This window comes from Drosophila grimshawi, unplaced genomic scaffold, assembly GCF_018153295.1.
Source record: "Drosophila grimshawi isolate 15287-2541.00 unplaced genomic scaffold, ASM1815329v1 contig_44, whole genome shotgun sequence".
NCBI lineage: Eukaryota > Metazoa > Arthropoda > Insecta > Diptera > Drosophilidae > Drosophila > Drosophila grimshawi.
In genome coordinates this window covers 9,865,110-9,892,516 of record NW_025063240.1, presented here as the reverse complement: position 1 = coordinate 9,892,516, position 27,407 = coordinate 9,865,110, and the positions used below count along the sequence as shown (strand labels likewise).

Sequence of the window (27,407 nt, the reverse complement as noted above, 5' to 3'; positions counted from 1 at the left end):
ATTAGCTTTGCCCAAAAATAAGCTTTGATTGCATTTGATTAACTTTAACGATTTATTTATTTTTTGTAGTATTTTTTTTACTACATCAGAATTAATGCATTCTTTTTGTTATTAACTATGTCGTAAAAGGAGCAAAATAAGCGGCTGTCTTTGTCTTCAATTTGGTTAATTAATTCTCAATACAAATGCAATGAGATATTAAATTTCAGTTGTACATTTATTGACACTATTAATTTGTCTTTATAGTTTTTTTCCTTATTTGATTTTATGAACACGTGCTTAATTTGTGTGCTGCGCCTTTTAATTTAACTCATTTGACCTTAACTTTAAGTTTTATTGCAGCGGCTTATTTAGATCTTGAATTAAGTTTTGGTTGCACAAATGCAGTTAACAATTGCAAAGTGCGATTATAAATATATATATGTATATATTTCCAACAACTTTTAAAGTAATTTCAACTGACAGCAGTCAGCCCAAAAATTATTGTTAAACAGATTACTATGGAAAATAGATTTCCACACAAAAAGTTGATGGCTTTTTTGAGTGTTTGCTGTTTGCAGAGCACTTAATGCCTTACGCTTTATAGATCGCTGTCATTTCTGCTTAATATTCAAAATACTTAAACAAAATAGTCCAAGCCGCTTAAGAGCTTGCAAAATTGCAGACGGACTTGACTCATATAATTATTTTCCTTTATTTTTTTTTATTTTTTGTTGTACTGTTTGCTGATGTGTTGACTCAACGCCTTTGAAGACTTTAAGTAAATAGTATATAGTATTTAAATAATTATCAGACAAGACACACACAGACACATGCACTAAACTATTGCATTTTATTTATAATGTCTTGTTAACACTTTTTCTTTATATTGCAGTTTTATTGTGCAACAACAACAAGTGCAACAATTGGCACAATTGGCGATAAATCAGCAGCAGCAGCAGCAGACGCCGCTTGAACTTTCAACAGACACCGCAAAAAAAGAAGAGAAAAAACGAATAACGAAAAACAATCTACCAAAACGAAGCAGTCTGAGGGCAGGACAGGAGGAAGAGGAGGAGGAGGAGGAGGCAGTGCATCCATTAACAGCAGCAGCAGCTTCTTCTTGCTCGTCTCGGTATCGATTTCGCTTTGGCTTCGGCTATTTTGGTGGTGTGGCAGAAGAGCTGAAAAGATACTTGGTGGATTGCTAGGGGCCCACGCCACGCGGCGAATGCAGCATGTGGCCATGTAAAGCCAACAACAACTACAACAGACAACAGCCATAAAAACAACAACAAGAACAACAACAACAGCAGCAACAAACAGCAAACAAACTTGGCCACACTTGACAGAGTCACTTTAGCAGTCAGTTTTGTCAGTCACTTGTTATTATTCAAGTCAGCGCAGCGGAAAAGCGTCGATGAGTTGAGCACCGATAGCCAAGTTCAACTCAATTCAAGCTGCTGCTCCCCAACCCTCCCTCCCTGCCACTTCCCACTGCAATGGACGCAACGCAGCAGCAGCAGGAACAGCAGCCGCAGCAGCTAGCGGAACCATCGATAGCGAGGTCATTGGACCAACAGGTGGAGGCATCTTCCATTGGTTCGCCCAATCATTCGCACTACTCGAATCTCACCAATACCAGCAATAGTAGCAGCTCCCACAGCAGTAGCTGCCACAGCAGCAACGCCAGCAGTCCATCTGTTGTCAGCGATAGTAGCCGCAGCACTACTTCCACATCCACATCCTCCTCATCGGCGCCGCAATACAGCGAAGATTTGCGTGCGTCAGCTGCAGTACATCCAAGTCAGACGCCGAGTCAGAGTCAGAGTCAGCGTGGTTCGCATTCATCGCACAAAACCTGTGAATTGGATGTGGGCGAGGAGGAACGCGATACCTTCTCACCCGTCTCCAGTCCTGATTGCAACGGTGCCGCAGCAGTAGCAGCAAGTGTTGTTGTTGCCGGCGGCAGCAGAGATAACAAAAGTTACGACACTAAATTAAAACCATCATCGAAGGAGGAGAAACAGCGTCAGAACGAGGAAATTGTCTGCATGGAAACCTCGACAGTGTCCACAGAGACCGGCTCCTGGGAGTCGGTTTATCCGAATATGCCCGCACATGTGGCGTCCACATTAGAGGAGCCAAAACCAGCGCCACCGCCACCATTGGCGGAGGAGGAGGGCATCACTTCCAGCTGCCTGCTACGTGAGTTTGAGAAGCGGGAACAGCAGCAGCAACAACCGTTGACCGGTTCACAGCATAGCGCATGCTTCATCGATGCATCCTCGCTGCGCGATGAGGATGAGGTGCTCTCCACCTTTCCCAGTCTGGACTGTGTTCAGCCCTTGGAAGATGCAACGAAGCCGACAAGCGAACTAGAATTGGAACAGTTTCACAAGGCATTCGCCAAGTGCAAAGGATCGAGTCTAAACCAGCGCAGCAGTCAATCCAATTGCAGTTCAGATGTGGAACCGGATGAAACACAGCCGGATAGCACGACGAACAACTTGTCCGATGAGGAGAAACTGTGGAAGCGGGAACAACAGTTGCCCGCCAGTGGTGCCGATACCAGCAGCGTCTCTTTGGCTGCCGCTGATGCAGACTCCTCGGATTCTTCGTTGATGAGTGCACGACGACGTCGTGCTCCCAGCTCAGCGGCACCCGTACCGGTGCCTTACAGTTTCCAGCACAATGCGCAACAATTTAGCGTGCATCCACTGGGTAGTAGTCCCAAGTTTGCAGCGCATCATGATCTCAGCTATACGACAGACTACTCCTCCAGTAGTCCGGCACACAGTCTGGTCTGGTCGGAGCAGGGCGGCAGGCAGCACTCAAAGCAGCCAACACAGCAGCAACAGCAGCAGCAGCAACAGCAGCAACATGCTCCAACGATGGCGCCACCCACAGACACGCCACACAATTCAATGGTTCATGTGCTGGAGCACATCTCGAGCAGCAACAATAGCTCCATACACAGAGATTATACGCTCAGCTCATCGCTATCGCATCATCGGGATTCGGGTGCTTATTGCAGTGATGCAACCGATTCACCGTTGCCACTGCCACGCACACCCAAACGCTCCAAGTTTGATGAGGCGAATCCCATTGTGTCGGGCGGTGCATCCATTGAGGATTTCCGCCAAAAGCATTGCGATAGTCCCAGTTTAAAGCGACGCACCGACACCTGTCCGATTGTCTCGGGTGGTTTTGTCTCACTGGACTTTGCTGCCACTCAGCCGCAAGATGATGAGGACAATGAATATGAGCAGGAGGCGGCCGAGGATGCGGAGCTGGAGGGCGTTGAGATGCGTGTGAAGAGTGTGCAGCAGCGTAAACCATTGTCGGGCATTGCATCCTGGGTGGTGGACATGAGCGATTGCCGGCCGGAGCGACGCAAGAGCAGCAGCTCCACATCCAGCTTGGAGGCGGCGACACGCGGCGAACGCTTTCGCGAACGCTCCGATTCGAATAGCTCGCACAAGAGCGGCTGCGGTTTCTATGTGTCACTGGATGACATGGACAGAAAGCCAAAGACTAAACCCGAACAGGAGCAGCCAGTCCAGCAGCAGCAGACACTCAGCAAATCCTATACAGCGCCCAAAGCATCCAATTTCTTTGTGAATCTCTCGCAGAGCGACTACCACGCCAAGGAGCAGCAGCACCAGCAGCAGCTGGACCAGGAAGAGCAGGCGGCTGCCAAACAGGAGCAGGAGAAGAAGAATATTTTTAGCATGTTCATTGACTTTGGAGAGTCGGCCAAGCCGCGTGCCACAAATGGCCGCAAGGAGCCCTTCAATTTGGCGCAACGCTTGAGCAGCTCGCTGAGCGTTGCCCAGCGTCGCAGCGAGGAGCTGATGAAGTCCAGTGCCAGCTCCACAGAGACCCTAATGGCCAAGAGCGGCACACAGCCGCTGAAGGAGGAGAGCAAATCTCTCGATTATCGTTGTAACAATATGGAGCAGCAGCAGCAGCAGCAGCAACAACAACCCTTGACTGTGGCAGCTTTGAGACGCATGTCCAGGCAGCAGCAGCAGCAGGAGGCGAGCAAGCGGCACAGCTGGGGCAGCAACACTAGCAGCAAGGAGCAGGTGGCGCCGCCAACTGGGGATTACAAGCGTTCCATTAGCCTAACTGCAAATGGTGGCGATCAGTGTGGTGGCGTCGGCAATGGTCTGATGAGCATCATTGACAAACTGCCCATCATCTCGAAGGCATCCTCGCTGTCTGTGGACAGCTCGTTGTCGCCATACGATGACTACAGCGTTGGCGCCCTGAGCAGCTGTGGCTCCGAAGAGGAGGAGCAGCAACAGCAGCAGCAGCAGGAGGCGACTGTTGCACGTTTAAAGAAACGTCGTCGCGATGCACAGCTAAATGAGACCTACGACAAGAGTAGCAGTCTGGCCTCTGGGCTCACCGAGGGTGTGCTCTCCAAGGATATGTCGCCGGCATCGAATACGAATACGGACACCGATGATCTCACCTTTCAGCAGGATGAGCAGATTGCGTTGCGTGAAGTGCAGCAACAGCAACAACAGTTGCCGGTGCAGGTGCAATTGACAAGCAGCAGCTCCAATCGTGCCTCCATCATGGAGACGATCATTGAGGCCAAGGAGACGGCATCGCCCAAAAAGCAGGCAACAACAAGAACAGCAACTGCAACTGGAACTGGCACAGCAACAGCGCTCAGCAATGGCCACACCATGGAAACGTTGCATGCCACAATTGAGAAGCAGAAACAATTGCTCGAAACGGTTAACGAGCATGCCGAGCAACTGGCTCCAGCTGGCGCCGCAGCCAGCTTTGTGAAGCTCTCCGATATGGATAAACCGGTGGCCGCCAAACATGAACTACAATCGCCGGATGCGATGAGCAAAAGTGCTGGGAATCAACGCAGTGCCAGTGCTGTCAACGGTCAACGTTTCTATCGCGATGAACAGCATCGTTCGACACGACCGCATTCATGGGCCATGACACGCTCCAGTGGCAATCAGATCCAGCACTTTGCCAGCTCCGTCGACAATTTACGCAGTCTCTCGCGACTCTTTCCCAATTTCAGCAAAGAGTTCTCCAATTCGTTGCCTGGTGATATGGCGCTGGATAATAATAATCCCGGACAGCAGCAGCAGCAACAGCAGCCACAATTGGACTACATCCAGACGGATCTGAGTGGCGATTCCAGTTTGGCATCGAGTTTCAGTCGCTCCGGCATGGATGAGTCATCGATGAGCTGCCGTCAGCCGCGTCGCTTAGGCGAAGATCTGCTCAAGATGTTCCTGCAGGAGATTGCCACCGATATGCTGGTCGAGGTGCATGGACGACGCATACGCGCCCACAAATGCATCCTACGCAGTCGCTGTCAGTATTTTGCTGCCATGCTCGCCGGTCACGGCTCGCAGAGCGTTGTTTCCCTGCAGGGCTACTCCTATGCCGCTGTCCACTTTGCTCTCTGTCACATCTATTCGGGCGCCTCGCATCCGCCCGACGGCATTAGTCTAATGGAGTTGGCAGCGCTGGCAGATCTGCTGGGTCTGGAGGGTTTGAAGGAGGTCACTTCGCATGCGCTGAAGACCAACTATTGCCACAACTTCCATAAGCCGTGCTCGGGCTGCATCGATGGCATACTGCAGGTGCTGCCCGTCGCACTCAATCATGCGCTCGATGATCTCTATCGCAAGTGCTTGCGCTGGACGTGTCGCCACTATCTCAAGGTGTGGCCGACGCGACAGTTTGCCCAACTGTCGCCAGACATACTCGGTCGTTGTCGCCAGCAAATAGTTGCCTATTTGGTAAGGATACCACTACTTCAAAAGGGTACTTAACTCTTACTGATACCTTTCTTTCAAACACCCGCAGACATCCGAGACGGTGCTGGATACGGTGCTCGAATGTGATCATCTGGTTGCCCAGTTGTCCGCCTATCGTTGGGGTCATGTCTGTGAGCAGCTGGTGCGCGACATTTTGGACGCCGCCTATGGCTATGTGGGTGATCATTTCGCCAGCTTGATTGCCAGCGATTCGTTTCTGTCGCTGGGCCATGATCGTAGTCGGCACATTCCACGGCTGGAGTCGCTGCTGCTGCAAACGGCCGCTGCTCTGACGCCGGAGCAGGCCTGTCGCAGTTATCAGCGTGTCACACGCTTGAATACTGTGCTGCAAGCGAAACTCATCCAAATGCCCGAGAATCTCGGTGAACTGGCCAAGGAGTTGCAGGGACTGCAGGAGGAGCAGCTCGACTGGCAGCCCGAATACATACGACTGGTCAGCGCTCTCGTCTATGCCGTTGAACAGTGTCTCATACGACAATGTTCGCGTGCAATGCGCGTTACGGCGTGGCAACGCATGGATCTGGAGCTGCGCAAGAAGATTCAGACAATGGCACGGCTAACGGAGCCACTCGATCTCAAGCGCAACGGTGGCAAGCCGGTTAGCAAGGCCTTCTCGTTTGGCGGCAGCACACGCAGTCAGGATCTCGTTCAAATCAAGCTCGCCATCCAGGCGCAATCGAAGCGCGCCCAGGCGCACGAGACGCAACAGCAGTACAAGGCCATCCACACCCAGACCACGTATGATCATCAGCCGGGCAATGTGCAGACCACGGAGCGGGGCGTTCAGGCCAATCACGATCTGCGCGAGGGCAACAGTGAGTATTTTTTTTTTAAATTTTTTTTTTTTTTTTTTTTTATTACCCCCTTATTTATTTTTTTTTTTTTTTTTTTTTTTTTTTTTTTTTTTTTTTTTTTTTTTTCCCCCCCATTTTTTTTTTTTTTTTTTTTTTTTTGGGGGGGGGGTTTTTTTTTTTTTTTTTTTTTTTTTTTTTTTTTTTTTTAAAAAATTTTTTTGGGTTGGGTTTAGGTTTTTTTTTTAAGGTTCCAAGTCACATCTACATTGAAATGATGAGTCAAAAATTAAAATGCTTAACTTCATTTTTATTTGCTCCTCCCGCAGGTAAATTGCTCAAGTCAAATTCACGCGCCTATGTGCCGCAAACGCATCGCGCCAGCTCGCAGTCGGCCAGCGAGCGGAACAGTCTCAATTTGACATCGCATCGACGCACACAGTCCGAGGCGCCGCCAGCGACACAAAGGAAACCAGCAGTTGCACCAAAGCCCACGGAAAGCGCAGCGCCTGCAGCACGGAGCACAGCGGCGCCTGTGCGTCTAGGTGAGGTGCGTGCTCGCTACATGGAGCCGCGAAAGCCGCGTCCAGTTAGCGCTGGCAATACGGCCAATGCGGGTCCAATGCGTAGCGCCACCAGTGGCAGTATACCGGCAACGGGGGCGGCGGCACGCAAGGCACAGGGCAAGAAGCTGCACATCTCGTCGAGCGACAGTTCGCGCAACTCAAGTCCGGCGGCAGTGCGACGTGGCCAACAGAATGGCGGCCAGCAGCAGCGACTGGGCAACAAGTCGAGCAATCTGTCCACCGATAGTCTGGCCAAGAGTGGCTCACGTGAGCGTTACTCCTCCGATCTGAATGTGGATTCGCTGGCGGAGAGCATGAAGAGCTCGGTGATTACCAATAAAACGATCTCACACGAATCGCTGACGAGCAGCTCCAAATTGGCGCGCGTGCAGCAGCTCAACGGTGGTGGTGTCACCACCACCAAGCCACACACAATTGGGCCGCCACAGCGTGGCACCCAGCGCACCTCGACGGTAGGCAACAAGGCGACGCGTCAGTTGAAGCAGCAGCATAATGCTACAATCGGTGCCAGTGGTGCCTCCAACGGTTCCAGTCCCAGTTCGGTGCACACAACCAAATCGGCAACCAGTCGCTTGTCCTCGGTGAGCAGCACTTTGTCCACGCGGGAGATGTTCAAGCAGCGCTCCATTTCGGTGCCGGCTGGCGGTGAGTCAGCACCAGCCAAGAGTCGTCCCAGTTTTCTCTCGGCCAAGTCGCGTGAGATACTCGCTAAGCGAGCCGAGAAGAACAAGTTGCAACAACAGCAGCAGCAACAACAACAGCAGCAGCAACACAGCTCTGGGGATGAGCGGCAAACACAGTTGCGTGCCTCTGCTGGACCGCTGCGCTCCTCATCACATTCCGCCGTTAGCAGCATGCTGCAGCAGCACAATCTACGCAACAGTCTGCCCTCCAATATACCCACACGTCGCCCCAATACGCTGCACTTGCGCAAGACAACATCAGCAACAACAACAACAAAAAATGGTTTTAGTGCTCACAAGCCGCCACCAACCACAAATGGTGGCATGATGAATGGCTCGCATCCGTACAAAACGGCCCAGGCGGTCAAACAGAAGTTGGACCTGCTCATCGATGGCCAGCAGCAACAGCAACAGCAGCAGCAGCTGGTGGAAAACAGCGAGCGACGTGTCGAATCCAAATTGGAGAGATCGAGCACCTTCTGCAAGGACAGCGCCGATCTCAATATAAATGTCAGCGAACTGCAAATTGTGGAGTAAATATACAAAACGGTATAGCTGCAAATGGGCAATATTCTGATCGAATATATTAACTAAAATACTCTTCTATTTTTTTTGTTGTCATTCACAGGTCATATCAAATATGAGCCGAGCGAGAATAAATAAATAATAAACACCCATACACGTCCCATAAGGCAACTCTAGTCAATAATAGCATGTAGTTGCAGGCGCAGGAAACATATTAACAATAAATCCAATAATAATCAATAGAGACGAGGACGATGATGATGAGATAAAACATGTTACTAGCAAAGCAAACGATGTGTGCACTCCCCACTATAAATTATAGCAGTTACATACATATATATATATATATATATATATATATATATATGGATATATATATATTATACAACTTATTGTCCCTCCTCCCAATACAATACAATACAAGAAAACATATTTAAATACTTATTATTGTAATGAAATTGTATGCCAGGCGGAATCGAAGTCGAAGCAATGTCAAAAAGTATAACAAATTTGGTGATATTATTTAGTGTGTGCGCTTGCTTTATGTTATTATTATTATTTTTTGTTGTAATTTTGGCTGCAATTTTCTGTGTGTGCTTCAAGTACTACTCTCATCATAAAAAGAACAAAATTAACTATGTGCTTTGCCAGCTGCATTTAAGTAGTCTCTGCGCTGCAGCTTTAACATCATATTTTTAACAAAAAGAAAATAAATAATTCAGTCTCTATCTCTCTCTACATATTTACCCATAGCCCTAATCTTAATTACTTTAAGCCTTGCAATTTTTTATACTGTTCTTTATTTGAATTTTTACTCGTAGTAGTTCAGCGAATCGGGCGCGCAACCAAGAAAATGTTTTTTCTTTAATTTATATACATTTGAATTATTTGATATAAATATTATATATTAAAAAAAAACAAAGAAAACAAAAACAATGAAATGTATTTTGTAAGCAAACCGACATTGATATATATTGATGCAATGATAAAGTGCAAGTTTAATAAATGTGTGTATTTATTAAAAGTTACATTTGCAAAACGTATGCTGTCCATTTCTTTCTCAATTTTTATTATTGATAAATGCATAATACTAGCATGTTGAACGAAACGGAAGAAAAACAATATACAAAACAAATTTGAATGCGCGCCATGTTTCAGATTCCATATTCCAGTCTTTCAATAAATTAACTGGCAACGCTGCGCTGAAATCAGCTGATTGACAACACTCGCGATTAACGATTTCGATTGTTTGGCTAAATACTTTAGTTAATAACTAAAAGTGCGGCTATTAAATAAAATTACTACGTGGGCGAGTTCTGCAAGGAGCGCGCCCACTCAGTAAAAACATTGCGACAGTGAATGACAACACATTCATTGCTGCAATACTCGTCCTCCCAATCAGGATTTATTATTGCCGGCTTATTGCATTGATCTCGCGTACATTTCTGTACAGCAGCCGCTTCTGTTAACAATTGGATTTGTTCTGATGGCGGCGGCGTCGTTGACGTTGGTATTCCGCTGCTGTTAATGGGCTCTGCGGCAGCAGCAACAGCAGCAATTGCCGGCGTCTCTTCCTCGGTTAGTAGCGACGACTGTTCGTATGATGTTGCTGTTTCTGTTGTTGTTGCTGTCCCTGTTTCGCCTAATTGCTGATAGCGCTGATAATCGCGAACTTGTCGCATATATTCGCGCTTTTCCAGCTCATGCCGCTGATCGTAGACGTTTTTCTGCTTCTCATCGATTGACTCCCACATGTTGTGCGCTATCGCTGTAATTTGCTCCAGCGTACAAGCGGGATTCTGTTGCTTAATTGCCGTCATTGTGTCGCGAAAGAAGAGCGCATATGGAGCTAAAGGTTTAGATGGAGCCTGAGTCTGTTGTTGTTGCTGCTGCTGTTGATGTGACTGTTGTGGTAACAGCTGCTGTTGCTGTTGCTGCGCTGTTGTTGGCAATAGATTGTGACTGTTACTGTATACGCTGTTTGTTTCATAGTGCTGCTCCATGTGCCCATTCTCATCGTCACCCAGCGTGGAATGATCGAAACTGCTGAGTCGACTGATGCGACGTGACTGAAAAAACAAACAAACAGTAAAAGTACAATTACAAATTCGTTTTTTTTGCTGTTTTTGGGGAAAACGCTCACTAGTAACTTCTTCATCTTAGATGCGCGTTTATCAATTGAAATTCGAAATTGAAATCAAATCAGAAGCAAAACTGAATTATTATTATTCGCACCGTCAGCTATAACATTAGACAGTGGTATGCGTATGTTTGTTTGTACATGTGCTTTTTTGTGCATAACGCACACGTATTGCTTGCTGCTCGCTGTTGGCTACGGAGGCGCATATGGCTCTGGCCAGAGCACCACTCAGCAGCGGCAGTTCCAACCTACTGATTGTATATGTATGTATGTTTGTATGTATGTATGTATGTGTGTGTTTGTTTATTTCTGCCTGGCTTTTCTAGGTGTGTGTGTGTGCGCGTGTGCATGTGTGTGCGTGCCTGTGTTTGTTGATAAGCAAGCGTTTGCTTTTAGCTGATTGTTGTTGGTTTGTATCGATAACCCTTATGCGCTTACTGATGCCATCATCTGGTGCTATATACACAAACTCAAAACACGCACACAAACACACACACATGCAAACACAGACACTCACTCACAGCAAATGACAGTGGTAAAGCTCCACTTGAGCGATTCCAAATCGACCATTATAAAACAATTATCAACTGATATCCAGTTGGCGTAGCCCATTCATTAACTCAGATGTATGCATTCAATGGTAAAGAAAACATATTCGTTTCAGTTCAAGTTTTGTTGTTGGTCGTAAACGGTGCATTTTTTTTTTGGTTTGGTATTTTTTTATCCGCTCCAGCTGCAATCTTTAATGGTTTTATTAAACACAGTGCGACAATAAGTCATTTAAATTGAGCCGTTAGAAAAGAACAAGACTTAACAGAAAGCGACAGGTAGATTGGCATATCTGACCTGGCGCTCATCTTGACTTGGAGCAGCTCCTCGCTCCTTGTTGGAGCTCTCTTCATTCACTTACAGCATTTTGTTGTTGTTGTTGTGTCGTCTGTTCCAGGGGCGTTTCATTCATCTCGAAGACTTCGTCGCCGAAGGAGGGCGTGTGAAATTGATTCATTGCTTGGGTCAATTTCGTTCAGATTGTTCTTTGTTTTCGATAATAAACAAAAATATATATTTGTTTCTTAGCGTGGATTTCTTCTTGTGTTGTCCAGCTGTGGTGATTTGTAAGTGTTGGGCAACTGCGCCCGGTTCATTGGCACACATTATCTAGCAGTGTGACCAGCTTGTGGCAGCTAAACAAATACAAAGCAAATGGCAACATTTCTTGATTTATAGCACGTTTTTATTATGTGAATGTTTTGCAACACCGACAAGCAGTAGGCTCCTTATTTAAATACAAATTTACTCTTTAATTTATTTTCATGTTTTGGAACTAAATTTGCTAATGTAAATATTAAAAAGCTATGTCAGCTTGTAGCACATTTAAATGTGCATCGTTATTCCTTAATTCACGGCCACAAATTAAGTGTTTCAGTGCGGCCAACAAAAGTGATGGGAGCACTGGACAAGAATCCGCAAAAATAAATGTCTTTAAATGTTCCAAGCATAAAAGCTACTCCAATAGTTTTGTCTGCGGTGCTAATGCAAAATATATGGAAATTCTTTTCTCAAAATGGATTCATGATCCTAATTCAGTGCAAACGGTATGAAAGTGGTATTAACAATTGTTAAAACAATCGTAATATTATTTCATTCTTCACAGTCATGGCAACTATATTTTACTGACATTTTAAGGAGCAGCGACAATTTAAACAAAAAAAATGCAATTAAAGAATTTGTGGAAACCAAACCAAAATTCGATAATCTCCCAGAATCGACCGCTGATGATGTGACTCAAAGGCCCCCCTTGCAAGGATCGGATTGTGTGCTAGGACATATAATCTTAAGTCCACGAGAAGAGGTAAATTCCACATCCACAGATGCCCCAGATGAATTGATACAGCACATATCTAAACCAAAAATACGACCATACAATACAAAAAATAACAGCACTTTCAATAAAAATAATGCTGGACATGTCGAAGTTATGAAAAGGGTGAAGGCTGCTCTCGAAAAGGAACCATTTAGCACCAGGCGCGACTATATCAAAAAACAGCTGAAACTTATAGAGAAGAAAAAATGGCGAAAGCCTTTGGAATTTAAGAAAGGGAGTGATAAAATTATTTTGGAATATCGCAAGCCAAGGGAAAAGCCACAAAAATAAAAATAGAACCCGACAGCAAGCAAAGAAAAGAAATGTTATAGCTATTTTTAGGATCCGATTGCCCACTTTTTGATATATATTATCAGAAATTGTCATGTTATGAACAACTTGACAAATCAAATTCTCCTGAGTCAATAAAGAAAAATGCTCGACAGTAAATAGTTTCAAAATTTATCAGATTCTCAAAATTTTAAATAGACTTCTCTTATTTTGCGTACAAAAAACCATGAATCTTAGCAATGCCAAACTTGGACATGTCATATTTTCCAAGAGTCTGGGATATGAATATGGGTGCCATAATAAGACCCGTCGGAGTTTGCAAGTTGCCGCCACTATATTTGCAGGCCAAATTAATCCAGGAGCTTATTTCGATAGCCTGGCAAATGGGAGCAACGCCGTTTACATCGACAGATTGTACTCCAAGTGGTGGAAGAATCCCAGCTCCGTGGATGAGGTAATACTGTGGTCAGTACTAATAAGCCTATTTCAATGCTGAGCATTCCTTAGTCCTGGGATGCGTATTTTAAGGGCAAGTCACGAGACTTTTCCACTCTGTCTAAGCCCAAAAAAAAGGAATCGAAGCCTACGGCGAACGCATCACGGAGTGTCTCGGCCACCGCTGGAACTGCAACAGCTGCTCCGAATGCTGATTGGAAATACATAGATGATCATTTGGCTGTACAGGCCATAATCCGAGCTTATCAAACGCGTGGTCATCTCGCTGCTGATCTGGATCCGTTGGAGATTGTGGGTCCAACGGGTCATTACTTATCCATCGATGACAGGAAATTACAGGCAACACGAGCTGTGCTGCGCCAGCATTATTCCTATTCCTTCAGTAAGATATATATTATGCGAAATCTGTTCGTTTTACCTGCTGATCCTTTTACAGATGATTTGAATGCTCTGTTCAAGCTTCCAATATCCACATTAATTGGTGGCAATGAGCAATTCCTGCCACTTAAGTAAGTATTCCTTGAGAAAACATCAAAAAACATCCTACAAATTGCATTGCTACTCTAGAGAAATTTTGGAACGCTTGGAGCGTGTTTATTGCGGTCATATTGGTGTGGAATACATGATGATCACATCATTCTTTAAAAGCAACTGGATACGTGAGCATTTCGAGAAGCCCGGCTCTATGAATTTCACAGCCGATGAGAAGAAGCTGATCCTGGAGCGACTCACACGCTCCACCGGTTTCGAGAACTTTCTGGCGAAAAAGTTCAGCTCGGAGAAACGCTTTGGATTGGAAGGCTGTGATATAATGATACCAGTCCTCAAGGAAATTATCGATCAATCAGTCAAGTCAGGCGTTGAGTCTGTCTACATTGGGATGGCTCATCGTGGCCGCCTAAATGTTCTGGCCAATATATGCCGCAAGCCGATCAAGGACATACTCTCTCAGTTCCGTACGCTTAAGGCCAGGGATTGGGGTTCCGGTGATGTGAAATATCATCTGGGTGTGTTCAGTGATCGACTGAATCGATTCAATAACAAAAACGTTCGGATCACCGTTGTGGCGAATCCATCGCATCTGGAGTTTGTCAATCCGGTGGTGTTGGGTAAGGCACGTGCCGAAATGTATCATCGTGGCGATTACCGGGGCAACAAAGTGCTGCCGATTATGATGCACGGAGATGCCTCCTTTTGTGGCCAGGGCGTTGTCTACGAGTCCATACATTTGTCGGATCTGCCTGCCTACACCACGCATGGCTCCATTCACGTGGTGGTCAACAATCAGGTGGGCTTCACCACAGATCCACGTTTCTCGCGCTCCTCGCGCTACTGTACGGATGTCGCTCGTGTCCTCAGTGTACCCATTTTCCATGTCAATGCCGATGATCCGGAGGCGTGTGTTCATTGTGCTCGCGTTGCCGCCAAATGGCGGGCGAAATTCCACAAGGATGTGGTCATTGATATTGTCGGCTATCGTCGCAATGGCCACAATGAGGCAGACGAGCCAATGTTCACCCAGCCCCTAATGTATCAGCGCATTCGCAAGATGAAGCCCTGCACGATCAAGTATGCCGATCGACTAGTCAAAGCTGGTGTCATTAAAATGGAGGACTACACTGCAATGGTCAGCAAGTATGAAAAGCTCTGTAATGATGCCTTCAAGGAGTCCAAGAAGATCAAAACATTTAAGGTGCAGTTGTAGCTGGCCTCGAATCAATTTCTAATGCTTTCTTTCCCTTTTTGCAGAATTCGCACTGGTTGGATTCACCGTGGTCAGCCTTCTTTCAGGGTCGGGATCGTCTCAAGATGTGTCCAACGGGTGTTAATCTCAAGGTAATCGAACATATTGGAAACGTTTACTCCTCACCGCCGCCTCCAGAGCAAAAGTTCGATTTGCACAGGTGAATTATATGCAATAGTTTGATATCAAATCCTTGATTCGATATTTGCAGGGGTATTATGCGTATCTTGGCAATGCGTAAAAAGATGATGGAGGAATGTATGGCGGATTGGTCGTTGGGCGAAGCGTTAGCGTTCGGTACACTAGTTAAGGATGGGATACATGTGCGTCTGTCCGGGCAGGATGTGGAGCGTGGCACCTTCTCGCATCGCCATCATGTGCTGCATCATCAGTCTAAGGATCGACAGAGCTACAATTCGCTTCAGTTTCTGTATCCCGATCAGGCCGAGTATTTCGTATGCAATAGTTCCTTGTCGGAGTGTGCGGTCATGGGTTTCGATCTGGGCTTTTCGATGGCCAATCCCCGTACGCTTGTCATTTGGGAGGCGCAATTTGGTGACTTTGTCAATACAGCTCAGCCGATTATCGACCAATTTTTGGCCAGCGGTGAAACGAAGTGGGTGCGTCAATCTGGTCTTGTTCTCTTCCTGCCACATGGCATGGAGGGCATGGGTCCGGAACATTCCTCGGGTCGCATTGAACGCTTTCTGCAGCTCAGCGACGATGATCAAGACTGCTTTCCGGATCTGTCCGATCCTGACTTTGTTGCCCGCCAACTGTTGGCCGTTAATTGGTTTATCACGAATGTGACGACGCCAGCGAATCTCTTCCATGCGCTGCGGCGTCAGGTGGCCCTCGGTTTTCGTAAGCCTCTCATCAATTTTACACCTAAGTCGCTGCTGCGTCATCCGTTGGCAAGGAGTCCTTTCCAGGACTTTGACGAATGCAGCTCGTTCCAGCGCTGCATTCCCGAAACGGGTAAGGCAGCAGCGAGTCCTGATTGTGTGGAGAAGCTCATTTTCTGCTCCGGAAAAGTCTATTACGATCTGCTCAGAGAGCGCGAAGATCACCAGCAGGAAGAAACCGTAGCCATTGCAAGGCTGGAACAGGTAAATTTCAAGTGCATTTCAAGTGCCTATATATCTATGCATCTCCACTGCAGCTCTGTCCGTTCCCCTACGATGCTGTTGTCACGGAGATTGAAAAGTATAAAGCCGCCGAGCTGATCTGGCTGCAGGAGGAGCACAAGAATCAGGGCGGTTGGCCCTATGTTAAACCACGCTTCGACACAACGCTTCTCAATATCGATAATGAAAAGTAAGCGACATTTTAGCTATATATTTATCTATTTATTTACTCAGCTCAGATTTCATGTCTGTCTATGTATTTAAGAGTTGGCAGCTATTTTTGCTGCACTCTATGGCTTTTTGTGCTGATAAAGAGAAACGGTTCTCTAAATGCCAAGGTGCTTAATCAGACCTTGGGCTACTGCCGCCACACACCGATAGATACAGCTGCAGCGATAATGATTCAGGTGCGATGCGACACGCCGTGCCTTCAAAGTGTCCATCGATGCCGCGCTTCTCGTGGTTTTCGGTGACGATCGATTGCAATGATTCAAAATGGCGTCAGGCGTTTGGCGTTCGGCGTTTGGCGTTCGGCGTCTGGCGTCGGCCATCGGGCATGACGCCATATCGGGCGGGCGTCCTCATCGGTGTCTTCGTTGACACCAAAGAGCAACTCGCTGATTTTTCACTTTAATCGATTTTCGAACGCGTCAAAAACCGAAACGTGTGCCAAACATCCGTCCGTCGCTCCCAAAAAGAATACAAACTATTAGATCAAGTAAGACCAAGTGTATACCCTGTACTTGAACTGAGGCAGGTATCAGTCGTGACTTTTGCTCAATTCATTTTAAAATTAGACCCCAAAAAAAAGCATTTCGACAGACATCAATTTGTAACAAATTATCAGAAAACTCAGAAACCAATGATTTTTAACCATGATTTCATCTCGAGAATAATTCGACATTTCATGTTGGAATCGCTTTGTTAAACATGATCAGAATTAATATTCATATAAGAAATCTTCTCAGAATATCCACATTAGGCTGTTCTCACATTTTCCACTGCAAAAATCTGAAATCCACCGTTTTCCACTGCAATAACTTTCTCCAAATTAAAGCAATTTTATTTGGAATGTTTTGTCGTTCATAAGTGTTACACACCTACTCATACATTGATATACCTGTCCTGCACGTTTACTGTTTACAGGGTATACACAAAATAAAAGAGAAACATTTGAAGGCTGATCTCCTGCCCCATTAGATTTATATAAAATACGCGCATTGTGTAAACACACGATAATATTTTACGTCAAATTGATGTCTGCTTTTTTCTAGCAGTTTTCTAGCGCGAGCTCTCTCGAAAATTGTTATGTATTTGTATATTTGACTTGGCATTGCCAAAGTTCAGACGCATCGTGTGATTCCTCGTTATTTCCCTACATTTTTGCTGAGTAAGCTACGCAAATATGCCCTGCCTGACGCCATTTGATGGCGATAAATTGCAGTATGTTCGCAACTTGAAGGCTCCAATAATTCTTCTTCAATTTGCTCTTTGGTTTTTTGCGTTGTTAGTAATTAGCCTGACCTCGCTTTGGTAGATATGCACTTTGAAACAAATTGCGAGACATTTGATGTGGATGTTGATGCCGATGCGCCGAATGTGAATGTGAATGTGGATGTGAATGTGAATGTCCATGTCGCTGTCGCATGAAACTAGCGCAAGGAACTTGGCACAGTTTTTAGTCGGCGTTTGATACTAAACAATCCCCCCTGCTATCTCTCAACCCCAACGGCCATCCACACAAATCCCAAATTGATCTTGTAGCTGCCCGGTTTCTATATTGAATTTAGCGATTTGCCGTTGCCAGTTCTCTTTGTGTAGACATGTTTTGAATGTGGCTCGCACAAAAACTACATTAAATTTAATGTAGCGACATATATGCGATGGTCCTCCTAATAGTCGGCAAGTGGTTCGCAAGATTTGTGCGCTGATTTATGGAAATATTTTATGCTCTCAGAAGTGCCACAAAAGTTTGTTTCCCTAAATGTGTGAAGGCCTCGCTACAAAAATTCCTAGACGTGTAGCTCAACTTCTCTAAATTGCTGAGTGTTTCAAGTTATTTTTTAATAATTTGCCATATTCAATCTAAATTTGTACATGTTTTAAACTTTTCGTATATTCAATCTTAACTTTTTCACTTATTTTGCAAATGCAAACATTAATTTCATTGATACAGAAACAGATACATAATTCATATTCATGCGTCATTTTTGTTAATATTTAATAATTTTAATGTGCAATGCTTGAGGGATTTCCCACACTATTTGGCTCTTTATCTTTCGATATGATTCTCAATCAGCATGAAATTGCTTATGTCTCTTGTTGCAATTTGTTAATGTATTAAATACATATATAAAGCATATATTATTAATCGCGTCCCGTCGAGCTGCCAGCCACGAAAAATTGAATGAAAAACCCTGCACACAAAGACGCGCTGTTAAATCCCAGGAATGTAGCATATTTGCACACACACTCACAAATATGTCATATACAATAAGTATCTATACAAACAGAGAAGATATGTGTTTATGTCATATAAGTACTATATATATAAATACTATATATATATATTTTCATGTAGAAATGCCTTTGCTGTTCTGTGCTCTTGTGCGAAAGGCAAGGCAATAATAATTTTTGAGGGATTTCTCGAGCAGAAAGCGCCAAACGCCTTGGCCATCAATTATGAGAAATGCTCGAGTCCGAGAAATCAAGGCAAAAATGTTTAGCTCCTCTGTTTTTTTTTTTTTGTTTCTTCTGTCGCCGTTTTTATTTTTGCAATTTTTTTTTTTGGTTTTTTGGTTTGTTTGTTTTTGCGTGCATTACGCCAAATTTTTATTAATGGCACGCATTTTTGTTGTTGGCACATAATATGTTGATGGAGTGGGCGGAGGATATGTCAGAATTTATAGATAAGATATAGCAGAGCCGGGCATAGCCATATGGCCAATGACTATTTTTAAGAAGACGACCCTGTCGGGCGAAGAGGCGCTAAAATAATAATCGAGAATGGGAACAGGTCAGAGATCTGATGTTTTGTATAAAGCTCGTGCATGTTTTGATTTTATTCATTCATTTTTCAATAGTATATGGTACATATACAAATCTATAAATATAAGCCGAAAACGCCACAATCCGAAGCGAAAATGAAGCACACAGCTCTCAAATAAACAAACTAATAAAAATGTTTATGAGTAATTGAATTTTTGAATTCTTGCCGATGTTGTTCTTGCTGATGATCGCAAAAGTGATGATGTAAATAATCCGAAATGTGCATATTTGAAATATTTTGGTTTTCTTTATTACAAATTTATATTTATATATATTTTTTTCATCAATTTCTTAAAATGTAAACTAAACATTTAAAACGAAAGGCAACGTGAAATTTTATAACAAATTCGTTACTATTTTGAGGCACACTCGATTTGCACTTGTTGCTTTTTTTTTGATTGTTGATTTTCCAAACGAGTTGAAATCTTTGGAATAATTTACGTACATATAATACATAGAAATCTAAGGCATTAACACTAGGATAAGCTATACTAAACAGTTATTTACAGGTTTATATAGTACACATAAGACTAGCTATACAATTAACTGAATGTCATACTTGAGATCCTCAAAAAATTCCATTGCGAAATTTCTCAATTCCACTCAAAAGGAGAGGACGACGATCGTAACTTGTGGGAACACACCACACTTACACACAACTTACAACTTACAACATTATACAGGATTGGGTTTGCGCTCGTTTCCCTTTTAGACCATATTCCATATGCTATAGCTGCGCGCTCGACGCTCCTCCTCCACAACCTGTTCGTATTCGATATCCAGGTATTCCTTGCCAACGAATTTCACCTTACGTCCGGTGTACTTCTTAATATAGCTGATGTGGGCCGGCACTTCCTTGCCCTCAATCTCCAGCTTATACGAAATGCTGGTAATACGCTCCAAGACTCGTCCACGTTTCCAGCGCACTTGGGTCTTTCGATAACGCTCTGCATATAGCACCAAATCTCCGATTTTATATTCACGCACATGCAGGCAGGATTTGAGGGGTTTTGCCGGCTCCGTCATCGGTTCGGGCTCCACATCATCCTCATCATCTGTTACATAGGCAATGGCTTTCTCTATTGTCTCAATTTCGGGCACCTTCGGCTCCTCGGGCTCCTGCTGTATGAAGAATGTGTCGCCAATTGAAAGTTTTCGCTTCTGTCGTTTTATTATGACTTTCTTTTTGATTTGTCGCGGTTTCTTGGGTTTTGGCTCTGGTTCCGGCTCCGCTTCCGGTTGCTGCTCAAGTTCCAGCTCGAGTTGCGTTTCGGTTGTGCTTTCTTCGAAAACTTGAGCATTTTCCTGCTGCTGCTCCTTCTCCTGCTCATCGGTTGCTCCTGCCTGTTCCTTTGTTGTTGTTGCTGTTGTTGTTGGTGTTGCCTTCGATTGTTTTTTGGGTGGCGTTAACTTGTTGATTCTGTCCGCTTGACTGGCAATTCTGTTTTTATCCTTGAGTATGGAGCTCAGTTTGATGGCGTCCACCACCTTCTCCTTGCCCTTGTCTATGGAGCTCTTACGCACGAGTTTCTTTAGATTTGGCGACTTCTTTTTGGCCACAACCAAGTCGGATTCATCGTGCGGCTGTTCAACCGTCTCAATTTTAACGGGCTGCACAGGACCCGCAAGTACTTTCAGCTCCGGCATGGCAATTAGACTGTTGTTTTGTTGCGCCTGTGCGTTGTCTTTTGTAGCTACTTGCTCTTGTTGTTGTTGCTGTTGTTGCTGCTGTTGTTGTTGTGGCGATGACTCTTCGTGTGAGACTTCGCTCAATGTCGCTGCTATTTGTGTCGTCGTCGATGTCGTCGTCGCTGCGACGGGGGCGACTTCAATGTCAACGGCAACAACCACCTGTTGTTCTGCTTGTTGTTCTGGCGGGGCAATTGATTTCTGATTAATGGGTTCTTTGGACTGGCTTAATGAGCTGCTGATTGTTGCCGCTGCAGTTGAGTTTGTGTTAATGTCCTGTGTGCTTGTTGCGGTTGCTGTTGTTGCTGCTGCTGCTGCTGCTGCTGGCACCACCAGCACCGTTTCACCCACCAATTCAGCTAGTTTCAGGCTGGCGCGTCTGCTCGGCTCGCTGGCTGCTGCTTGATTGTCATTCACAGCATCGATTGACAATTGTTTTGGCGCCGTTGGCACAATTGCTGTTGTCGCTTCGCATAATGTTGTTGCTGCTGTGGTTGCTGCTGCTGCTGCTGGCGCTGCAACTGCCTGATTCGCGCTCTTGGCAATTGTTGCTGGTGTTGCTGTTGCGCTTTTGGCAGTGGTCGCATTGTTGTTGACCTTTGCAGTTACAACTTGTTCATTTATCGTTGTCGCCTCTTGTTCTTGCTTTAGCTGTTGATCTTGCAACTGTTGCCCCTCATTGCTTCCGCAAACGGTTGCCGCAGCGCTGCTGGTCGTTAATTTTAGCTTCTTCTTGCGTTTGACAATCGCTTCCGAATCGGAGGGTCGCCTTTGTGTCAATACATCGATATGCACCGGCTCAGCCTTAATCTTCGATGGCTCCACGGCGGCAATCGATGCACGTCGCGGATTTTTCACTTTGACAATGACTTTCTTTTTAGTCGCCTTGGTTGGCTCTGCTGCTGTGTCTGGTTGCGTGGCCGACTCTTTGGGCAATGCGGCTGTCAGCGGTGTTGCTTCCATTGCCTCCACAGGATGGGGTTGTTCAGTGGTTGCTGTCAGAGTCGCTGGTGGTCCAACAACTGCTTTAGCTGCAGTAGCTGTAGCTGTTGGTGGAGTTGCTGTCTTTTTGGTCAGCTCTTTGGCTGCTTTTGCTTCTTTTGGCCCTTTTTCCTCTTTTGGCTCATTTGACTCTTTTGGCTTGGGCTTGGATTTGAGTTCGCTTTGCACCTTAGCTAGAAATTCAATTTTGGCTTGGACCTTTGGTTTTTCTAAAGGCTTAAGTTTCAGCTTTGAGGTTCGCTCCTGTTCCTCTTGTGTTTGCTTTGTTGCCTGCTCCTGTTCTTCAGTGACTTTGCTCGTTCCTATTGGTTTTTTCTGCTCCTCATTGACTTTGCTTGGGATCGCAACTTCTGTTGATTTTGTCTGATCTTCAATGACTTTTGAAGGCGTAGCAGCTTCAGTCAGTTTCAACTGCTTCTCATTGTCCTTGCCCGCTGCGGTAATTTCAATGGGCGTTCTCACATCCTCAATGACTTTGCTCTGAGTTGAACCTTCTTTAGATATTTTCTGATTCTCATTGACTTTGTTTGCTGTGGCTAATTCATTTGGTTTCTTATCTTCTTCATCGATTTTACTTTGCCGTACTGCATCTATTGGGTGCTTCGAATCCTCAGTAACGTCAGTTTTTGTAATAGATTCAGCTGGTTTCTTCTGGTCTTCAGTGGTCTTTATTGTTGCCTCAACTGCAGCTCGCTCTTTGACCTCAACCTCCTGGATCGGGACCTTGGTTATGGCCAGGCTTGCAGCATCCTTTGCCTCCTGCTCCTTTTCCTTCTCCTCTTCCGTCTCATCGAAGTAGCTACGCCTGCGAACTTTCTTAACAAATCGAAATTGCACAGGTTGTTTCTCCGCCTCCGTTTCCGTCTTCGCCACTGGAGCTGACGCAGCATCTGATGCAGCTGCTGATGCAGTAGCTGACGCTATAGATGACGCTGAAGCTGACGCAGTAGCTGACGCAGTAGCTGACGCAATAGCTGACGCAGAAGCAGATGCTGACAGAGGAGCTGATGCTGACGCAGACGCAGACGCTGACGTTGTTGGTCCCATCCATTTCTCTCCGGCCGCCTCCGCTTCACTCTCTGTGCTGTACTGTTTTAGTACACCTTTGACTTCGCTCAACGCACCCGAAATTCGCTCTTTTAACTTGTTCAGACGCTGAACAACATCCTCGGGCTTCTCCTCCACCGACTCCTGGGAGCGCATGCGTCGCTGACGTCGCAAAAGTGTACGCTGCGGCAGCAAGGATTCCACATCGATCGAGACTGCATCACGACTTGAGGAGCTCCGCTTTAGTTCGCCAAGGAGTGGACGCGGAGATGTGGTTGTCGTCGGTGTGGTCACATCACGTATACGTGTTATTGACGCTGGCGTGGGAGCAACTGTTGCTGTTGTCAAGGGTGCTGTTGTTGCTGCTCGATTGTTGCTCGAGAAACGATTCGATAGCGTTTCTGGCAAGCGCGTTGTGCTCTTCAGCATTTCGTATTTCATGTCGCTGTTGTTGTTGCTGTTGCTGCTGTCGTTGTCGTTGTCGTTGATGCTATTGTTGTTGTTATCATCCAGTTCAGCTGACTGCTGCTCAATATGCTCGCTATAAATGTCAACAACGACGGCTGCTGTTGCTTCACTATCGTCACTCACTTTCGTCACCGTCATGTCCGCACATTCATCAACCACCACCTGCTCCTCCACCAATGGTACGCTCCAAATATTACCCGTGCTTGTCGGCGTGGCAATCAATTGCACAAGCTCACCCAATAGATCAATCAAAGCGAGATCAACGACGAGAGGAGGAACACTGCTCGAGCTTTCGTCTAGCAACGCGCAACCCGCACACTTTAAGTATTCTATATTCGACGACGATAACGACGACGACGACGACGCTTCCTCGTTTTCGGTTTGGATTACGTTCGCTTTGAGATGCCACTTTTGCTCTTGACCATCCACTTGCTCTGTCGACGATCCGCGCTCGTCTGATGATTGTCGATTGGAGGCATTTGTTGTTCGCTCGGCTATTGTTTGACTTTCCTGCTCACTGGCTAAGCATATTGACTGTTGGTGTTGCTGTTGCTGCTGCTGCTGTTGCTCTTTAGTCATATTTAGCTCATTATGAACAGTCGCCGTCGTCTCTAATTTGCTTTGCTCGCATATTTCGCGTTTATTTTTGGCAGTACCCACGTCGTCGTTGCCTTCGTTGTTGTTGTTGTTCTTGTGGTCGTGTCGCCACCCAAAGGCGTCATTAAAATTTTCCGCCGGTTGATGCTCGATTTCCTTTTGTACGCCAACAACGCCTTCAGCTTGTCCCACGTTCAAGTTTAATGTTTGTTCGTGATCATTGAGTTCATTATCAAATGCCGTCGACTTATGTACATCACCATCATCATCATCATCATCATCGTCAACATCCACATCCACATTCATATCCATATACAGATCCATGTCTATTTTAGTGCTCATATTGTGGCTCCTGTGCGTCACCGTTGTTTGTGTTGTTGCTGGTGTGGGGACCACATCCGTTGCCTCGCTTTCTTGTCCACTTCCATGCTGATTCTTACAGGTTTGCCGCCGATTATCGCCAAAGCTGACAAATTGTTTTTTAATTGTGGGAAATTGCTTGAGTGTCGCAGACCTTGACTTTGTCAGGTGTCTTGGGCTGCTTCCCCGCTGGCTTATTGATTGAACAGAATTGTTGAAATTCCGCTTGGGTAGTTGGCAACTAAGGGGAAATTTGTGTGGCAACGATTGTTGAATCACTTGCTCGGGAAATCGAGATACTGGTGAGGGAGCCAAAATTGGGTTGTCATTGAGAAGGCTATCATTGGAAGGTGGCTGATGCATGGGAAATCTTCGTAAGGGGTTTTCACACTTTGCTTGCAGCAACGGGAATTTTCCATTCAATTCAATTTTCACATGTTGCTGCTGATGCAACAGAAGAAGTTGCTGTAGTTGTTGTTGCTGCTGGTGTGTTGAGTGACACCAAAGCGTCCTCTGTAATTGGCGCAGCGGAAATCGTTGCTCATCAACTGGCACTTCCGGCAGCGAAGAAAAGCCACTCGGTGCGGTTGTTGTTGTTGTTGACAACATGGCTGACTCACAATTATGTTTTCTGATGGCGTCAGTCAAATATTGCGAATTAAATTTATTATTATTAGCGGCTGACAGCGCGATTTGTGGTCGATCCTCCTGCCCAGATTTGCGATCTACATCATTGTATGACAACGCCCGCGCGTTGTTATTTTGATTGGTTGTGCTCTGTAGTTGACCTATTTTATTTATGTTTTCTATTTAAGAAACGCGCTGCTAATTGTTGCTGCACACAACAGCACGTTGCAACCTGAACTGGCAAAACGGGGCATCATTCTGCAGCAAGAAAATAGTCCGACAAACGTCTCCTTGTTGCTTGTTGTGGCAACAAATGCATTTACAAATGCTAAATCAATGCACATCTATCTACATACAAATTTGCCAATTAATTTGGTTTGTTTTGTAATCAGAAGCGAACTCTGAATACGCTGCAAGCAATCGAATATTTCTCTATTTGTTGCATCATTTGAAGATTTCTTTAAAATGCTCTGCCTGTTACATATTGCTCAATAAATGAAGAATACCTTTTTTATGTTTACAAATAGAAAACATATCTAGATTTGTGTTGCTCTATGTAAGATTCATTGTGTCTGCAACTATAATATATGTTTATTTTTATATAGTATGCACGCTCGACTATATAGACTAGATAAATGTGTCAGCTTGCCAAATTGCTTTTTAGCAATCCACAAAAAAGAGGAAAAATAGAAAAGAAAAATGGGCAAAGAGTAGAATTAAAAAAGCCACTCGTGCCAAGCAGCGCTACGATCCCATTGTTTGAATATAACAGTAGATATATGCATATAAGAAGTTCACAATATATATGCTGATATATCAAACAATTTAGAATTCTATATAGGCACGAGTGTTTGAATGCCACCTTGCCAAATTGTGCCGCCTGCGATACATTAATAATAGCGACCCCAATTTTTATTTCACGCTTGATCACTTTTTAATAATGTTGATCTGCTGGCAATTTACAGGCGCTGCATTGTTTATCGTGGACGATTACCAAATTCGGCATCAGCCACTGGCAATAAAGTACAGCATTATCACGAATACAGAGAGTACATGACCAGTGTTTTCGGCGGACTCACAGACGCTAATAAGGCGCGACTCAAGGCCATTAAGAACGAGAAGCAAAAGAGCGCGAAGCACAAATCCGAGGCTAGCTTGGCGAAGGCCAAGTCTAAGCAAGCCGCAAAGAAGGCAACTTCATCGTCAGAAAAACCTTCAGCAAAAGAACCCAAAAAAGTATCCTCAAATGAAACCAAACAAGCACCGCCAACTGACGAACCAAAACCGACAGAAGAACCCAAAAAAGTATCCCCAAAAGAACCGAAACAAGCAGCCCCAACTGACGAAGCTAAACCAAAACGGGCAGCAAAAGCGTCAGAAAAACTACCAAAAACTATTAATATAGTTAGAGAAGTGGTTATTAAACCTGTGAAATTTCCATCTCCAACTAAGAAGCATAGAAATGATGAAGATTCAGCAGCTAAGACAACCAAAGAAGCGCCAGACGATCCTTTCGAAAAATAGTACGTATTATATTCTCCAATACAGTATTGAGTCGTTTGTTTATAAATAAAACTCTGTTCTTATATTTGAAATAATTTAATAAAAATGCTTGCTTTTTAAATCTATTAACATCTCTGTGCTTTGCAATATGCACTTTCAGCTTATAATACAATTAATGAATCGCTCAACACTGTTTCCAATAATTCGGATTCTGTTCCATGCGCCGCTGAAAATTCGTATACCAATTTTGCACCACAGAGAAAGGCACAAATGTTTCAGTTGTGGCGGGTGGAATTTCAGGCACGTTCACACAAAAGCTCGAAGCGTAATTGAAGAAGTTCTCCAACATGCGCTGCCCGAATTGTTTATTATCATTGGCGCTTGACTGCAAGGGAAGTGTGTGATTAGTAGTGGTATTGATACCTGGTATGGTATGGAAATGAGGACTTACAACTGCTGGGGTTTGTTGTGCCACAGTTAGCTCGGGCTCAATGGAAATGCCTATTTGTGCTATATGCGAAATTTCCTGGGCGCCAAAAACCATGCCATTGCCATGTGCGTCCAGTTCGTGGCCTTTTTTGAGCTGCGCTATTTTAAATATTGCCGATGGTTTATTGTTATTGATGTGGCCCAGATATTGCCAGGTGGGCGCTGCATTTGCATCGGGCCAGCTGAAGTAAATCGCAGCTGCTGTGCCCAGTGGAAGGGGCGAGATGCCAGTTAAAAAGACTACAACATAATTGACTGCTTCAATGTCGGGCACGTTGATCAGCAGTTTGTTCTCATCGACCGCTACAAAGTCTGTTTGTGGCTGTATTAATAGTAGGTAATTCCATTACATATGCATTAAATACAAGTCATATGGTAATACTCAGCAAGTCATAGGTACAAGTCATATGGTATACTTACCAATCTGCCTGAACTTATTAAACCAAACATTTTGGCCGGCTTCGGTCTTTTCTGGAATAAATAGAGCTTGTGCCATTCACATGGCAACGCCAACAGCTGACAACATGTTGTTTTGGTTTGCACTTTTGGTCACACTGAAACC

General features: G+C 45.0%; 4 protein-coding genes across 5 annotated transcripts; 2 read left to right on the top strand and 2 right to left on the bottom strand.

Moving 5' to 3' along the window:
- The first annotated feature begins 893 nt into the window (after nt 1–893).
- On the top strand, nt 894–9,263 carry LOC6559016. Its single transcript, XM_001984676.2, has 4 exons — nt 894–5,768; nt 5,836–6,622; nt 6,928–8,417; nt 8,497–9,263. The coding sequence occupies exons 1-3, from the start codon at nt 1,482–1,484 to the stop codon at nt 8,403–8,405; spliced, it is 6,552 nt and encodes a 2,183-aa protein (XP_001984712.1). The 5' UTR covers nt 894–1,481; the 3' UTR covers nt 8,406–8,417; nt 8,497–9,263.
- Nucleotides 9,264–9,445: 182 nt separating this feature from the next.
- Nucleotides 9,446–11,661, bottom strand: LOC6558973 (TOX high mobility group box family member 4). 2 transcript variants are annotated; one of them, XM_001984677.3, is made up of 2 exons: nt 11,444–11,661; nt 9,446–10,462 (listed from the first exon to the last, which is right to left on the bottom strand). In XM_001984677.3, exons 1-2 carry the CDS (start codon nt 11,537–11,539, stop codon nt 9,695–9,697), a joined length of 864 nt encoding a protein of 287 aa, XP_001984713.1. In that variant the 5' UTR covers nt 11,540–11,661; the 3' UTR covers nt 9,446–9,694. The 2 variants fall into 2 exon arrangements, with proteins under 2 accessions (XP_001984713.1, XP_032598870.1); XM_032742979.2 differs by lacking the exon at nt 11,444–11,661 and adding an exon at nt 10,537–10,602.
- A 179-nt stretch (nt 11,662–11,840) lies between these two features.
- On the top strand, nt 11,841–26,462 carry LOC6558628 (2-oxoglutarate dehydrogenase-like, mitochondrial). The gene is made up of 9 exons (XM_001984678.2): nt 11,841–12,128; nt 12,188–13,142; nt 13,196–13,526; nt 13,581–13,653; nt 13,712–14,837; nt 14,894–15,048; nt 15,100–15,997; nt 16,051–16,205; nt 25,819–26,462. The coding sequence occupies exons 2-9, from the start codon at nt 12,915–12,917 to the stop codon at nt 26,375–26,377; spliced, it is 3,525 nt and encodes a 1,174-aa protein (XP_001984714.2). The 5' UTR covers nt 11,841–12,128; nt 12,188–12,914; the 3' UTR covers nt 26,378–26,462.
- Nucleotides 26,437–27,353, bottom strand: LOC6558658 (protein OPI10 homolog). The gene is made up of 3 exons (XM_001984680.2): nt 27,266–27,353; nt 26,808–27,167; nt 26,437–26,741 (listed from the first exon to the last, which is right to left on the bottom strand). The coding sequence occupies exons 1-3, from the start codon at nt 27,293–27,295 to the stop codon at nt 26,541–26,543; spliced, it is 591 nt and encodes a 196-aa protein (XP_001984716.1). The 5' UTR covers nt 27,296–27,353; the 3' UTR covers nt 26,437–26,540.
- Nucleotides 27,354–27,407: the final 54 nt, after the last annotated feature.

What these genes read in the sequence shown, in the direction of transcription:
- LOC6559016 (XM_001984676.2), top strand. Translation starts at nt 1,482, where the DNA reads ATGGACGCAACGCAGCAGCAGCAGGAACAGCAGCCGCAGCAGCTAGCG. An exon ending in AGCAAATAGTTGCCTATTTG is followed by an intron (nt 5,769 to 5,835) that starts GTAAGGATACCA and finishes AAACACCCGCAG; the next exon opens with ACATCCGAGACGGTGCTGGA. An exon ending in CGATCTGCGCGAGGGCAACA is followed by an intron (nt 6,623 to 6,927) that starts GTGAGTATTTTT and finishes CTCCTCCCGCAG; the next exon opens with GTAAATTGCTCAAGTCAAAT.
- LOC6558973 (XM_001984677.3), bottom strand. Translation starts at nt 11,539, where the DNA reads ATGAATCAATTTCACACGCCCTCCTTCGGCGACGAAGTCTTCGAGATG. An exon ending in AACAACAACAACAAAATGCT is followed by an intron (nt 10,463 to 11,443) that starts GTAAGTGAATGA and finishes TTGTTTTTTCAG; the next exon opens with TCACGTCGCATCAGTCGACT.
- LOC6558628 (XM_001984678.2), top strand. Translation starts at nt 12,915, where the DNA reads ATGAATCTTAGCAATGCCAAACTTGGACATGTCATATTTTCCAAGAGT. An exon ending in GCATTATTCCTATTCCTTCA is followed by an intron (nt 13,527 to 13,580) that starts GTAAGATATATA and finishes ATCCTTTTACAG; the next exon opens with ATGATTTGAATGCTCTGTTC. An exon ending in AGAAGATCAAAACATTTAAG is followed by an intron (nt 14,838 to 14,893) that starts GTGCAGTTGTAG and finishes CCCTTTTTGCAG; the next exon opens with AATTCGCACTGGTTGGATTC.
- LOC6558658 (XM_001984680.2), bottom strand. Translation starts at nt 27,295, where the DNA reads ATGTTTGGTTTAATAAGTTCAGGCAGATTG. An exon ending in TAATAAGTTCAGGCAGATTG is followed by an intron (nt 27,168 to 27,265) that starts GTAAGTATACCA and finishes CTATTAATACAG; the next exon opens with CCACAAACAGACTTTGTAGC. An exon ending in CACAACAAACCCCAGCAGTT is followed by an intron (nt 26,742 to 26,807) that starts GTAAGTCCTCAT and finishes CTTCCCTTGCAG; the next exon opens with TCAAGCGCCAATGATAATAA.